This window comes from Lycorma delicatula, chromosome 10, assembly GCF_047948215.1.
Source record: "Lycorma delicatula isolate Av1 chromosome 10, ASM4794821v1, whole genome shotgun sequence".
In the NCBI taxonomy this organism is placed as follows: Eukaryota; Metazoa; Arthropoda; class Insecta; order Hemiptera; family Fulgoridae; genus Lycorma; species Lycorma delicatula.
The window spans coordinates 84,709,721-84,725,350 of record NC_134464.1 but is presented as its reverse complement, the minus strand read 5'-3'; the positions used below and the strand labels follow the sequence as shown (position 1 = coordinate 84,725,350).

Genomic DNA, 15,630 nt, shown 5'->3' with positions numbered 1-15,630 from the left:
GTTCACTACTAGACCAACCCGGTGGGTTAATCATGCCAACCTATGTAGTATAAAGATCCATTTTTCTTATTTTTTAATGTTTTAACTTGTTGACTTTATTTTAAGTATTTTATTTTTTCTTGAGTGTTTATGAGAATATGAAATCATTTAACGCTTATTTGAGGATTAAGGCTAATTGATAAACCTCACAGAAAGTTATTATTTTAAACTATAACTAATTCAAACCGATTTTTTTTCTCCCTCTAAATAAGGTTAACATGTTTAAATCTAAATAATTATTAGGTTTCTTGTACTAACTTTCTTGTAGAGGAATAAAATTCATTTTTTTTTTTTTTTAAATAGTCTCCAAATTATTGTTATTTTAAGATTTTTTAGCTACATTTTAAGATATATTAATACGGAGTATCCTTCCGACAGATGATATTTTACTAGTTTTTTCCTGGTTACGTAAATAAATATGAATAAAGTATTACCATAATGGGAATGATTTATGCTTTGTCACTGGGCTAAATTTTAATTTCTACATTAACACATAGTTGAATACTAACCCTACCAGTTTTTTTCTATTTAATTGGTTTTATTCATAAAAAAAAGAATAATTCTTAATGACTGCAACATAGCAGAATTTTATTACATTTTATGATTTTCTTAAAAAACTAGCTTCTCGTATTATTTTGTTATCTAAATGTAGTGTATATGTTTTCGTCATATAATGAAATAATGTTTAGAAAATCTTTGTGTGTATTTGAACCGCAGGACACTTAGTTTAAGGAAATTGGCTTTAATATCTTTTACCATATATATCTGTATTACGCAACAGTTTTTTATACTCAACTGGTGTGACCAATTCAGACGATTATATAGCAACATTTTATTTTTATTACTTCCGTTAAACGTTTATATTTAATATTAACCTAATTGGTTTTTACTTAATTAAGTGCTTTTTTCATAAATTTTTGGTATATGAAAATAATTTTAATTATACATTTGTTTTACCGAATTTTGAAGATAAGTACAGTATTATTTTCGATCGTATGTTGGGAGTGGGGAGGGGGATTAAAAATGAATCTTCTTTACGTTTTGAGGTATGAGGAGTACAAAAATACTATTCACGTAAATTAGGGTTTCCTTTGTATTTATAGGCCTATGTATAAGTGTTTGTGGCGCGAAAATATCCAAAACAACTTGATCAATTTCATTGAAATTTAAGTATTCTGTAGTAGTGTATCTGAGGTTGTGTATGCGACAGTTTGATGAAGATTGCTTAAATCGTTCTTGAGGATACGCTCAATTTAAGGTCAACAACATAACCAACACACAAAATTACCTCAATTTGAGGTTATGTTGTAGTGGTGTATTTCTCATATGCGCTTATACAGTGAGTTACACTGATGAGTGAGTTTAAACTTCATGCTTGTGTGTAGGGCGTACTCATTATTTTGTAATTATTTCATCAAATTAAGGTTAAAATAATTAATTTTCTTATGAATAAAAAATATCTCTTAATATTAAATAAAAAAATGATACCTCTTTTGATTTTTCTTACTTAATTTATGTTTTGTATATTTCTTGAGCAAAAGTTTTTTTTATTTTTATTTTATAACCGTTTGCTAAAGTTGATACTCTAATTAAACAAAAAAATTTCTTATAAAACACTGTTTATGTAGTTTACTGATACACGCATTCTTTATGAAATCATAACTTCAATTTTATTTTACTCAAAAGTTATTGAATTTAAAATAAAAATGTAGATGATGTTTTCTTTCGGCTCTTTATTACACAGTTTTATGTATTTATTTTATTTTTTAGTTATATTTGAGGTAAACAAAAACTACTTTATTATTTTTACTTTCTTGTACGAAGTAAAAGAAGTATTGTAATCCCGAAAAATTTCGGTTTTCACATTTCAACGTAGCAGCATAGCAGTAGTATTTAATAACCAGTTTTCTTTAATAACGTTTCCTCTGAAACACCTCTGAATAAAATTGAAATTTTCTTTTTCGTGATATCCTTCTACTTCCTACACGAACTTTTAAAAAATGTAATATAATCAGTGCCCCATATATAGAAATATTTCAGCTAAATTTGAAGAAAATTGGTTAAGTAAATCTTGTGATATAAGGTCAAAAGCAGTGTGACACACATACATACATACATAAACTTTTTCGGTAAAGATGGACTATATTTGGATTCTAAAATGTAAAGCTTTGCAAAAAATCCGATTCCCCTGACATGACCGTGATGATACGAGGATGATTACCTTAGGGGACATGACCACCCTCTCCGTTCCTAGCCCCGATGGGCTTTACCGGAGGTCATCTCTTAGACCTTCTAAATTTCAGTTTGGCCACTGTCTGAATGCCACCGATGTAAATGCCTCCTCAGACATTTCTATCAGTGTATTTACACAACATACTATCTCCTTTTATGGTCTCTTATAACCCTCAACAATCAAATCAACTGATTTGCGGAAGCGCGATCCCGCGCCTTCCTCTAACACACAATCTTTAAACACCAAAAATATTATTCTCATACCAACAAAACAATGTTGATCACAATAGTTTTGTCCTACAATTCAATTTACTCAAAGTCCTCTTTGATTTACTGAAAAATCAAGAAACAGATTCACAAATTTAATAAATCTATAATGAAAACATTCCCTATCTCTCTCTGCTCCGCTCTGGTCCGCTTTCGGGAACGAGGTCGATGTCTATATCCTTCCACACCGTAGATCAATCACAGAGTTCTCCACACATCCATTCTCATCCTAACAGTGGATATCTCAACTAGCTGATGCCAAAACTAAGTATTTACTTTTGGCATCAACTAACTATTTTGGCTAAGTACTTGACATGATCACCAAACTTTCCCGTTTAATATAGCTCTTTAGCTGTATTCGCCGAGAAGTTAAGTTACATAAAAGAACGTTTAAAAATTAATTTAGCCTACTTTTCATTAGCTAAGGATTTTCTGTGGAGTAATTTTATGTCATATTTTACTTATCATTACTTTTTTTATTATTTTTGTATTGTAACGTATTGCATATGTTAATTAAATGAGATAAAATAACTACTAATATGAATATATTGAGTAATTCATGAAGTTAGGACATCTTGTACTGGTGAAAATAATGAATAAGGTCTTATAAACATAGGTTTGGAAACGCTTTATTAGCGAAAGATTTCGCCCTGATTTCTGCACCTTTGGTAAAATTAAGTAAGACTGTAACTCTTAGAACCAAATTAAGAAGTAAATTTCGTCGTTCTGTATTAAATATAATCTAATCTAATCTATGAATTCAGGAGTGGTTATCCTGAAAATTGTAAAAAATAAGCCCTAGAATTACATTTTTAATATTTTTCGAGAGGTCTAGAGTAAAACTAAATATTTGGGTGGAAAACACACTATTTTACGTTTGGCGTAAAATAAATTTTTTAAATGGGTAAAATATATAAAAGTTTCAAACAAAACTTGTTGAGAATTTAATTCTTAGTAAAATGATATGAATAAAGTTTACAGAAACTAAATACAAATGAAAGAATTTCGAAATTTATTAAACAAAACATCAAAATATGATAGATTTTAACTAGATATTATTTGAAGTAAATTTTTCAATAATACAAAAAAAAAATTTAATATTTTTGAAAAATCTAAATAAAAAAAAAACAATAAAATGTTATAATTATCTTCATATACTGCTGAAATACAAGATCAAACTTAATAATTGTGAAGAAGAAAACGTAATTCAGTACATTGAACGTAGCCCGGGTATCAGTACCAGAAGAATTTCTGACCGTACTGGTTTACCACAAGATAATGTGTAGCGAATACTTCGAAACCAAAACATTTACCCCTTAATTTCTGTCCCAAGAATTACAGTTCGGCTTAATTTTACCGATGGTGTATAAATCAGTGCGAAATATTTTGCCATACATCACTCGCTAACGAAGCATTTCCAATATACTATGTTTATAGTTTATATGTAATTTCTTCTTTATTTTCATTAGTAGTAAATTTGTTACATTCTTCGTGAGTCATCCTTATATATATATATATGAACTTGTGTTATATAGGTGAAAAAAATAATTTAGATCAATTTCATTAGCTTGGGATTTTCAGTAGAGTAGATTTTTAGTAGAGTAATTCTTATCTAATTTTATGCCATATTTTTCTATCGTTGAGTATTTTAGTATATAACATTTTTGATCAAACGAAAAGAATACTTCATTACTACAGTATTCAGTTCATTTCATATTAATTTTGTTGTATAATAAAAGGATTTATAAAATAATGAAAAATGCACAATTTTTTATGTATAATCTAATAATTTAATACTTAAAGTTATAAGGAATTACAAGGTACAGTCAGTGTAACAAGAAAATTGATACTAAGATAATGATGATTATAATGATGATGATGATGATGATGATGATGTTGGTGAAGCATTTTGGTTTGAAATTAGGATATAAAAAAAAAATTAATTAATAATATTAATGATTGTATACTTCGTAGCTGTGAGGTTCATATGAACCGTATTCATGACCTTTGTATACTGCTACAGGTACTGGTTTCTGTACGTAGACTGGATGTGGTACTGGAACAGCGACTGGTTTTTCAACATGTACTGGGTATGGTTTTGGTACTGGTACTGGAACTGGGTGTGCTACTGGTACCTTAACTGGAACCTGAAAAAGATAAAAGGTAATTTTTTTTATTAAATTATTTTTTTGTTAATATTATTTAGAAAATTAAATTTAGAATATCAAAAACATACTGTTATATATCCTCGTGTTTTTCATCAGTGTAGTATGAAACCTTTTCACAGAACAATGATTTTCCATTTCCTTTTAATTTGTTTCTTTTTCCGCTTTCTCGTATAATAATACAAGTACTTTTATTCAGTCTTAAAATTCGTATGTTATATTCATGCACTTGACTTTAAATGTAATTGCTGTTTAATAAATAACAGATAATAGAAATGAAATATTTCATAAATTTTCAAAAATATTTGTAATAGGCTTAAGCCTAAACTAGAATAAAGGCACTTTAATAACAAACAAATTGCATATACGCATGTTAAATTAATAAGCGCATTATGAAATAAACCTTAAATTAATTCATTTCAATATTTAATATTATGTTCGTGTGTGCACGCGTGTATGTGAATTTTATACACTGATTAGCCATCTTTTTTTTTTTTTTACATTAAATTTACATTAAGGCCTGATGATGTTTTATATAAACATTAAATTCATAATTTTTATTACTTTTAAATAAATTTGTAATGAACATATTTCATTTTATATAATCCAGTTATAGAAAAATATATATTTGGATCAAAGAAATTTCAAAAAGAATGTTATTTATTTTTTCAGTATTGTTAAAAATTTACGAATCTTGCTTGTTTGTTTTAACCCAAATAATAGGAATTTCATGTCAGTATTAGTTGTATTTAGCTCAATCAAATTATACTTGAATAAATTTAGAATTCATTTCTTAAAAAAAAATTACATTTTATAAAATTTATTCATGATCATTTGGTATAAAGTATAATACAGAAAATTCTTGAGAGCTATTCATTTACGTCTATTCAGATGTAGACAAATATATAAAAAATTAATAAAATATAAAGACATAAAATTTTTTATTAGAATATGGCATTTATTTATTTAGTACATTTAACGCTATAACATGCTTAAAAATGGGAATCTAACCCGGGATCAGTATATTTAAATAAAAACCTACTGTAATTAGATATGTAAAACTACATATCGTAACTATTTGTAATTAAGCTAATAGAATTATTTTTTTCATTAAATTTAGTATTAATAAATAGCATAGATCGTAAGAGGAGCTTTAGCCTAAAAATAATAGTTAGGTGAAAAATCTGCTTCATTTTCTAGCTAATAATAGATGCAAAAATTACTTTGAACTTGAATTCCAGTGTACTTGAAAACAAAAATTTGCACGACAGCTGTAAGACTGTTTGCATTGTACGGAGCTGAGTGCTGGCCTAACAGAAAAACGCGCGAAAAAGTCTTGCACACCATTGAAATGCGCATGCTGCGGTGGTCACTCGGCTTAACTCGATTTGACCACATCACAAACGTTGATGTGCGTAAAGCAACAGAGGTTGCGTCTGTTGACCGTGGACGCACGATCACGATGGTTTGCCTATGTTTTGAGCAACAAAAACCAATCGGTGACCAAAACTGCATTCAATTTGAACCCAGAACGACGATCATGCGGATGACCTAAAAAGCGTCGGCTAGATAGCGTAAATAAGGACATCAATCCGGAGGATGTTGCAATCCGAACGAAATGGCGGGCACATTTTATATCAGTAGACTCCGCCCCTAGGCGGAAACCATGTTAAGAAAAAGAAATCTATGCAAAGCTTGATATTTCTAACATTATTTACAACTATATTTAAATAATAAACAGATTAATGATTTTAATTACGAATCACATCTGAAAAGGATCGGACCCATTTTTTATAGACAGTTTTATTAATGTATTTTATTATATATATTTTTTATTCGACCCATTTTTCTTCTTAAAATGACATTTTAGTAAAGAAATTCCTAGCCAAAAATACTAATGTAAATTTGGATTTAGGTGGTTTCCCCTGTTATCTTCTTCATTGAAGTATGCATACTAATACAAAACTTTTGGTTACATTCTGCTTTACAATGGAGTATAACTCACACAGTTTTCTCTACCGGGATTGGTTAAATAATTATCATAACTATTTGAAAAGCAATTGTGCATAATGTTTCTTATAATTCCAGATTTTTTTATGTGCATCATAGCTGTTATATATAAATCTAGGATAGATAAAATGAACTACCATATTAAACTTAAAAATAATCGGCTATTTCAGCACAATCTAATTAAATTCAAAAACTTAATACTGTTTAAAATTAGTAATAAAAATATCTTATATTTACCTTGACTGGGTATGGCACTGGTTTTTCAACATGGACTGGGTATGGTTTTTCGACATGGACTGGGTATGGTTTTGGTACATGTACTGGGTACGGTCTGTCGACTGGTACAGCTACAGCAACTTTAACAGGGTATGGTACGTGTTTTTCGACCGGTACTGGTACGGGATACGGGTGTGGTACAGCCACTTCTTTAGTAACGGTTAGTGTTTTGACGTGACCGTGTTCGATGTGACCTTGTTCTAATCCGTGACCGTAAAGGTTATTATAACCTCCATAACCCCCTCCAATTAATCCATGATAACCGTAGCCGTGTCCTCCTATTCCGTATCCGTGTCCTCCTAATCCGTAACCGTGGCCTCCTAAACCATACCCGTGTCCTTCTAATCCATAGCCGTGCCCTCCTAATCCGTAGCCGTGTTCCAGTCCGTATCCTAAGCCGTAAATACCTCTCTTCTGTTTCTCTCCGGTTTCATTATCTTCTTCTTTAGCTGTTACTACAATAGCAGCGAGAAGCATGCAAAGAGCGACCTGAAACATAAATTTTTGTGTTAAGATGCATCAAGAAGTTCTCCCGGGACTCATAATTCTGCTTGTGAAAATAATGAAAATGTTAGAAAAATTCAAATTTTATTTATAAACAGTCCACTAGACCAAAGAGCATCATTATACGTACCACTTTATAATATTTTTTTTTCAATTTACCCTACACCACTTTGTTCAGAATTAATTTCTTTACAAGGTTTGTTTAATGGTTTTACGTGTTCGTTACCCATTTAGAAAATTTAGTTAAACATAAAAAAACAGGTTTACCCAATTTACGGGTTTTTATTTCAGATTTCTCAAAAATTGCTGCAGATAGTTTTTTTGGACTTATTTTATTTGATTTTTCAGGTGAAAAACCACAAGAATTCATTCATTTTGTTGCTAATTGACGTTCTAAAAATTTCAGTTCGATCTCATTTCACCGGGGTAGTTAAATTCGAGCGAAATTTTTCATTAGCCGTAACTCGTAAACAAAGCTTTTTAGGAAATATGTTTATATGAACTTTTTTCTATATTTTCAAGGGTAGAATAGGTTATAGATATAATAGGTTATGAAAATTCCGGGAGAACTTTATGATACACCCAGTATATTAGTTTATTTACGCGTAGTTATGAAGAGATAAATTTTTTTAGCTTTACAAAAGTTTCATGTTTGACCGGAAATTGAAACCCAATAACTAACCGATGAAATACAGATACGTTAAAAATCTGTCATTGAGATCGATTGTAATAAAATATGAAAATTATATACATCTACTCCAAAGACTACGTTATTACCTTGCATAGGTAAATCAAATTGATATGCAACACATTGATCAGCCGTTTTGTAATGCTTCATGAATCATTTCTAAGTACCGTTTAATGTTGCAATTATTTTTAATTCTGTTTAAGTGATAAAATTAGTTATTTAAATTGGTCGCCATTCAAGATATTTCGGTTGTTATTGAGAAAACCGATTAGGAAATTACATCTATATTATGTGTAAAATTAATATCTTACTGACTAAACAAAAAAAAAAAACTGTTAACCGGATGAAAGTTCTACTATCGATCTTATTTGTTCTTAGAGTGACTAGTCCTTAGAATCGCCATTAATTGAACCCCAATAAGTAGCTTACAGCATATTTTTCTTGTAATCTTCTACGTCTAAATATATATATAATGTTTAATAATTTGGACGTACAGAAAGACTATGTAGCACTGAAGAAGTGTTTTCTCCTACATATTCATTATATACTTCAAAATAGTTATTTTTTCTTTTAATTATATTAATATAAATTAAGTAATGTAATTAGTTAGTAATTTTTTTTTCTATATTTCAAAAACAAACAGTTTTTGCTGTTCAGGTATATTAAAAATTATACCACTTGGCCGATGTTCTTAGTTTATAAAATTAAAATATTTACTAGAAACTTATAAGTAAGTTAATTTTTCATTAACGTTTTATCTATTCATTTTGTTGCATGATTTTAATTTTATCTTTAAAAGAAATGAATCATTATTTAATGAGTTCATAATTAATTATTAGTTTAATACCGAGTAAGTTCTTGTTTTTTATTGTGATCATTTTGATTTTATGAAATTTCTATTTAATGCCTATTTTATCTGTTTGATGTTAAAATTCCTTGCAAATTACCTTGCATTCTTGGTTTAAAAATCCCATTTTGTATTTAATAATTTAGATTAAGTTTAGTTGTATTATTATTTTTATTAATTTTTTAGAGTATATATATTTTTTTATTTTTAAATTATGTTTTTGGAAAAGTTATAAGATTTAAAACAAAATTACTTAAGGAGAAAGTTTTCAAATAATTTTAATAAAGACAAAAAAAGGATCAGTATAGAAGTGACATAATATTTCATGATATCTTATTTAAATTCCTGATTTTTTTTAAATTGTTGAGAAATAGAAAGATTTAAAATCTTCTCACTGTCTTGAAATTTACTGTGTTTATTGTAAGTTACGAGATAGAGATAATTTATGCCAATTTATATCTTGATCTGATATCACTTGCTGCTCTACTATCTGTATTAATAAAACAGGAAATGATAAATATTTACTGTTTTATTATATCACTGAAATATTTATGTATATCATAAATATAATCCAGTATACGGCAATAGAATATCATAATAGTATTGTATTTTTTGTTCAATTCATAATTTTTTGAAAAAAGCTCTCAACATTGTTGTAAAACTTTCTTGTCATTGATTATTTATTCTTGTATAGTGGGAAAATAATTATACATGAAAAAAGTTACCTAAGATTTCTTTTTTGAAGGTAGGTGGTAATTTATAATTAAGTTTTATTCTAAAATTATCGTTATATGTTTAAATGAACTAAAAAATCTTTAAAATTAAAAAAAATCTGTATTTTTAAAATGTTTTTCTGCTCTCCATTTATAAAATCACCTTCCAAATTTTATTTTTGATTTTCTACGTTTATTATGTTACATGGAAGAAACCAAAAACAAAATTCATAAAAAAGTACAACAAATATAAGAAAAAGTACAACGAATAAAAATAAACCTAAAATTTATTTATTTGTTTGTTGTGTGGGGTGTGAATTATGATGAAATTTTATTACTAATAGATTATTACTTAAATCTTTAATAATACTAAAAGTTTAAATTTCCAAAAAGTTATGAAAAAGTTTTAAAAAAATCGATAATTTTAAACTTTTATCGGCTCCTTCCCCCAAATAATGCCCCCAAAGTGTTTTTATGGCTCGCTTGCACTACTAGTATGCTTAGGAAGACATTCAAAAAAAAATCGGTTAAAAATATACAATAAATAAAAAGACACCTTTTTCTGTTTTTTGGGGAAGGAAGAATTTTGGGGGAAAGTTTTTTTTTTAAATGGTTAGATAAGCATCCACGCATGTACTGACCTAAATATTAAGTGGGGTTATGTCTACAAAAGTTTGAGAAAATTGATTCCAATAAACCACCTACCCCTCTGGAGATATTGATCTCAAAATTTTACCAACAAATTGCCCCATATACAAAATCTCTATACAAAAATCAGTCAGAGTCTCTATACAAAATCACATCAAAATCGTTTTGTTCAGTAAGAAAGTATTATGCTTCAAATCCACCAACATTATTACATACTTAAAATCATTACCCTCCTTTTTCATCCTTTTTGGGATTCCCGTAGTCATGAAACGTTGAGAAATGTAAAAAAAACCTCTACCTGATTTTTTGACTGATCACCATACTATCCTTCTTGGGGCATAACTTTAGAGTTATGGAAATAAAAATTATAATAATAATTTGTAGTTATTAAAGTTTCATTCAAATAATTATTATGGTTTATATATTATATATTTCATAACAGTTTATTTAAATGTATTTATCTGCAGGTTGATGAATATCGATATATTACTTTGTAGTGATTTCGATTTTGTTAACGGTCTTAGTACGGTAGAGACATATTGTGAACTAAAAAATCAAGTCCACTGATTGCACCAAGCTCGATGCGTCTAGTATAATTTAAAATTCTTGTTGCCGACCTTTTCTTAAGTTTTTATCGATGAAATTTGTTCAGACAGATATTATATAAAATAAAAATTTCTTTAATTTGTTATATTATTAATGTATTATTATTATTTATCCCTACCGTTGTGTTTACAATGTTATTATTTATCTTACGTACTTAGCTTCTTTCTCTCTACCTGTGTGTGTGTGTTTGTCTAATTAACAAATCTGATCTAATGATTTATGATTGTGTATAATTTAGTTTGTTATTAAAACAAGGGACGCAGCTAATTGAGTAAAATAAAGCTGCACGATATATCCCGGAAACTTCCGCATTATCATACCATTCACTATTAGTTGGAAAAAAGCAATAAATTTATATTATGTACCTACAATTACAGATTATATAAGAAAAACGTGTTCAATATACGTGTCTCATCTTAATGTTATGTCGATTGATCATAATAATAATAATTTCGTATTAGTTACTAAAATTAAATTGCATTTTATATGTTGTATTTTATGTATTGATGTATTTATTTTATATATATATATATATATATATATATATATATATATATATATATATATATATACTTACTAAGAATAATGATTTGTAATTTATTAATTTTCTTTAATTGAAAAATAACGATTCATCATTCAGAATCATTTAAAATAAAAAAAATAATATAAAGGAAATTGATTTTGTTTTAATTTTATTTATTGTTGAAATGTATTGTTTTCTCTTACAATTTTACGTTACATAATAATCATTGTTCAATGGTTTTTTTTTATCTTATTTATTTTTTGTTTCCTGATTCTAAATTTTTGTTTTAAATCATTTATTTTACTGTTTTGGTACATTTATTACTTTTTGTTCTTTTTTCTTCTTTTTTTCAATTTAACTCGGTGTTTCATACAGTTCAGTACCTTTTTTATCGATAGCTGTGCTAGTTATCCTCATTGCTTTGAGAATAATACTGGTAAAGAAAAATTAAAGTATTCAGATAACAAATAAATGAAAACTAAATTAAATTACAAAAGATATAATAGTAGCAACTAAAGTACACAGATTTTTGACAAAGAAAAGCTCACAACTTACACCCAAAGGGGATAGGACCGTGATATATAGTTTAAAATCTTCCCTGGGATAATAAAAATATACCCTGAAAATTTTAAAGCAATCCGTCGGTTGGTTCTCGCATGATTCTTTGAAAACAAACAGACGAACGTTTGCATTTATATATTATACTATCTGCTGCTAGGCTCTCCGGGCGGGTTGCTTTGGCGGGCGGCGACTCGGAATGGGATTATTAAATCTCCAAAATTGATTACCTCTTGTTTAAAAATATTTTTTTTTTAATGATGAAAATTGATATAAAGAAAGTTAAATTAGAAATTTAACTCTAGAAATTAATACTAACGATTCGTGATTTTCCCCTAGTGATCGGTATATTTTGGTGCCTACGTTTTGATTGTAGTTTATTATTTATGAAGAAAAACAATCACATAATTAAAAAAATATATTAATAATATATATATCGATATATATGCGATATATCGATATATAATAAATAATATAACTAGTATACACCTGACTACCACGAGACATGTACTAACGATCGGGATTTTCCGCTACTGATCGGTACTTTCCGGTACTAAACTAATGGGACGGGCACGCAAAGAGAGATACATACAAAATACATACAAATACCCTTTAGTAGCATAAGATAAAGTATCATGTTATTAAACCAGATATTTAATTATAAATTTAAATAAATATTTTATTATGAGATAATTTTGTATTAAAATAATTATTAAGTTTTTTTTTATATTCTTATCCAAAATCTGGTATTTAAAGATTAAATCGGAATTATATTTTTACTTTCTTGATGAATATAGCTTGAGTAGTTATATTAAAGGGAAACGTAATCATATCAAAAATATTATATAAGGGTTTTCGCAAATCTTTATGTTTTAGGTTACAACTATTTCATCTAGACAAAAAAACATACATATATCTACGTATGTGAGTCTCACTACTTTTGGCTTTATATTGTAGGATTGATCAAGTGATTTTTTTTTTCAAATTTGGCTCAAATATTTGTGTGTATGAGGTATTGATCATATTATTTTTTTTATTCGTTAAAGGGGCGGGGATATCTCCCCGCCCCTTTAACGAAAAAACAATTTCAATTTTTGTTTCGTGCCATAACTTTTAATTTTTATTTAATCTTTTTTTGCTTTTTCTTCATAACTTAAAGGATGATTAGAATTGAAGTAGTTAAGTACTTATATTATACTTTGAACCCACAGTAAAAAGTAATTTTTTTTCATTACTTTCATAAAACTTATAATCTATTTTGTTCAATATTTAATACATTTCTTTTGTTAGGGATCACTTTCTTATGAATCGATTTTTCGTCAATTTTAAGGGGCCAGAGATTAAGGAGATCCCTAAAATAAAAAAATTAAAAAAAATTTGGGGAAAATTTGAAGCTTAATTTTATTTTGGTAATCATGAAATATTTTGGCAGCTTTTTTTAAGTATTTTATAAATAACAAATTTAAAAAAAAATTTGTATGAAAGAAAATTAAAAAAATTTAAAATTGTAATGATACTGGAAAGCTTTGCTCTATTTTTTCTAATTTGAAAAATATATATAGAGTATGTTTTAAAGATAAGGTGGGAATTTTAATTTCAAAAAGAATCATTTAGTCATTCAACAATAAGTTATTTTATTATATAATATAAAAAAAGTCTTATAAAACCATACACCGTTTACATAATTATCTAAAACTGCAATTTATATTACAGTAAAGATACTGTTGTACAGTGAAAAGTAATATAAATTGTACGCAATACATGTCAGATGTCATACATATTTCAAAATGATTAAGTCAGTTGATTTATCTTACTCTGGACACTAGAACGCATTTTAGTATATGTTACATACAGCTTATTACATAATCGGTGTAAGTGTTCCCCATATTTAAACATTATATTAACGGAAAATTATATAAATATAATTGTTTTTTTTTTACAAACACATTTTCGCATAATCTTTAAATATAGATATAAAAAATTGCAATTTCTTCATTGTTTTGAGATTATTTACATTTTTTATGAGTACTATCATAATATAACACTTCGTGTGTCATGATTATTTAACAAAAATCTTTTTTTTATATAATACTTTAATTTTTATAAGTCTGTTGGTATCATATTACATTTTGTTTTTGTATTTCTCTCTGTCGGTGTTTTTTGTGTCAGTTTTTTTGTAATTTCTTTTTAGACCAATCATATTTAATTTTTTAAGCCCTATAATTTTTTTGTAGTAATTACAGGATTTTTTTTATTTAGATTTCTTTTAAGGAATATTAATTTTAAACATTAATTACGAATTTTTCATATACAGATAATAAAGAAATGGTGTGCCATTTTATTTAACAGTTAATGAGAGACATAAATATACTAAAATTTTGTTACTATGTAATTACTTTGCAAATATGAAGGTGGGTCGACTGTGTTCTACTAGTCAAATTACAATGGTGTAATTATTAATGTACAGACTTATTCAAACCAGTCCTTATCTGTATTTTCCGTATTTTCAACTAACGAACAGTTTCATTTTGGATTCAATATGAACGTGTGTTAACACCTTTTGTCTCGGATTTTAAATTCGAATTCGGATTATGCATTGTTAGAGGAATACAAAAGTATACCGTTCACTTAAATTGGGGTTTCGTTATATATTTATAGGACTATAAAATGTTGTAGCTTAAAAATCTCCGAAAATACTTAAGCAATTTCATTGAAATTTAGATATGTTATAGTGATGTATTTGACGTTGTGCATCTGAAAATTTTATGAGGATTGGTTGAGTAGTTTTTGTGTCAATTTAATGCTCAATTTAATGTCGAAAATCTTTGAGCGGGACAAGTTGGAATCGTGGTTCGTTATGATGCTGCTCTTTAGAACGTTGACGTTTCTTTATCTACATCTATTGTCAGCAATATTAAACCAAATTAAAATTTTAAAACCAAATTAAATTACGAAGAGACGGTCTTTTTGCGCAGAACTGAGGAAGATTTTAAAAATTTTAACCGGAGTTTCCTTTTCATAAATAACATATTTTTGTGATATACTTGCTAGAAATATTTTAGTAAAAAATTAAAAAGATTTAAAAACGTTTTTTTAAATTTTTGTTCAACTTAGCTAGTTATAAGTATTTATATATTATTCTTTAAATGAAATTATGACAAAAATATTATTTATTCTTGGTAAAATCTATTGCACGGATTTATTAGGCTTGTTGAAAAAATTGCGTATCCCTTTGGATTGGTAAACATACGTGATTGCCCAAATCTGGTTTGATTATTTTTATTTGGTTTCACTTGTGATTTTTGTGTTATCAGAATTAGGATTTCAGAAAAACAGGATTGCTATTTGTAAATAATAAATAATGCACAATCTGATGATTTTAAATTTGAAAATATATTTCAAAATATTTTTCTTAAACAGAATATTTGTAAAAATTTTTAGTCATTTCAAAATAATGAAATATAGTAAACTATTGTTCAAATAATAAATTTCAGAACGTAAAAATATAAATGTAATAAAAAAAAAGCTAAACGAGTTAATTATGGAGACATGTA

The 15,630-nt window shown here is 27.3% G+C and overlaps 1 protein-coding gene and 1 long non-coding RNA gene across 2 annotated transcripts in view; one reads left to right on the top strand and one right to left on the bottom strand.

Annotated features, from left to right (window-relative positions):
- Positions 1 to 15,630, top strand: part of LOC142331546 (uncharacterized) — a 190,587-nt gene that overhangs the window by 43,589 nt on the left and 131,368 nt on the right. The gene's annotated exons all lie outside the window — the stretch shown is intronic.
- The window catches only part of LOC142331618 (uncharacterized), a 96,004-nt gene continuing 84,813 nt past the window's right edge, over positions 4,440 to 15,630 (bottom strand). The window contains exons 6-7 of the mRNA XM_075377647.1: positions 6,951 to 7,478; positions 4,440 to 4,685 (exon numbers count right to left, since the gene is read on the bottom strand). Of these exons, the coding sequence (XP_075233762.1) occupies positions 4,491 to 4,685; positions 6,951 to 7,478 (723 nt within the window). The 3' untranslated portion in view covers positions 4,440 to 4,490. The remainder of the gene's footprint in view (positions 4,686 to 6,950; positions 7,479 to 15,630) is intronic.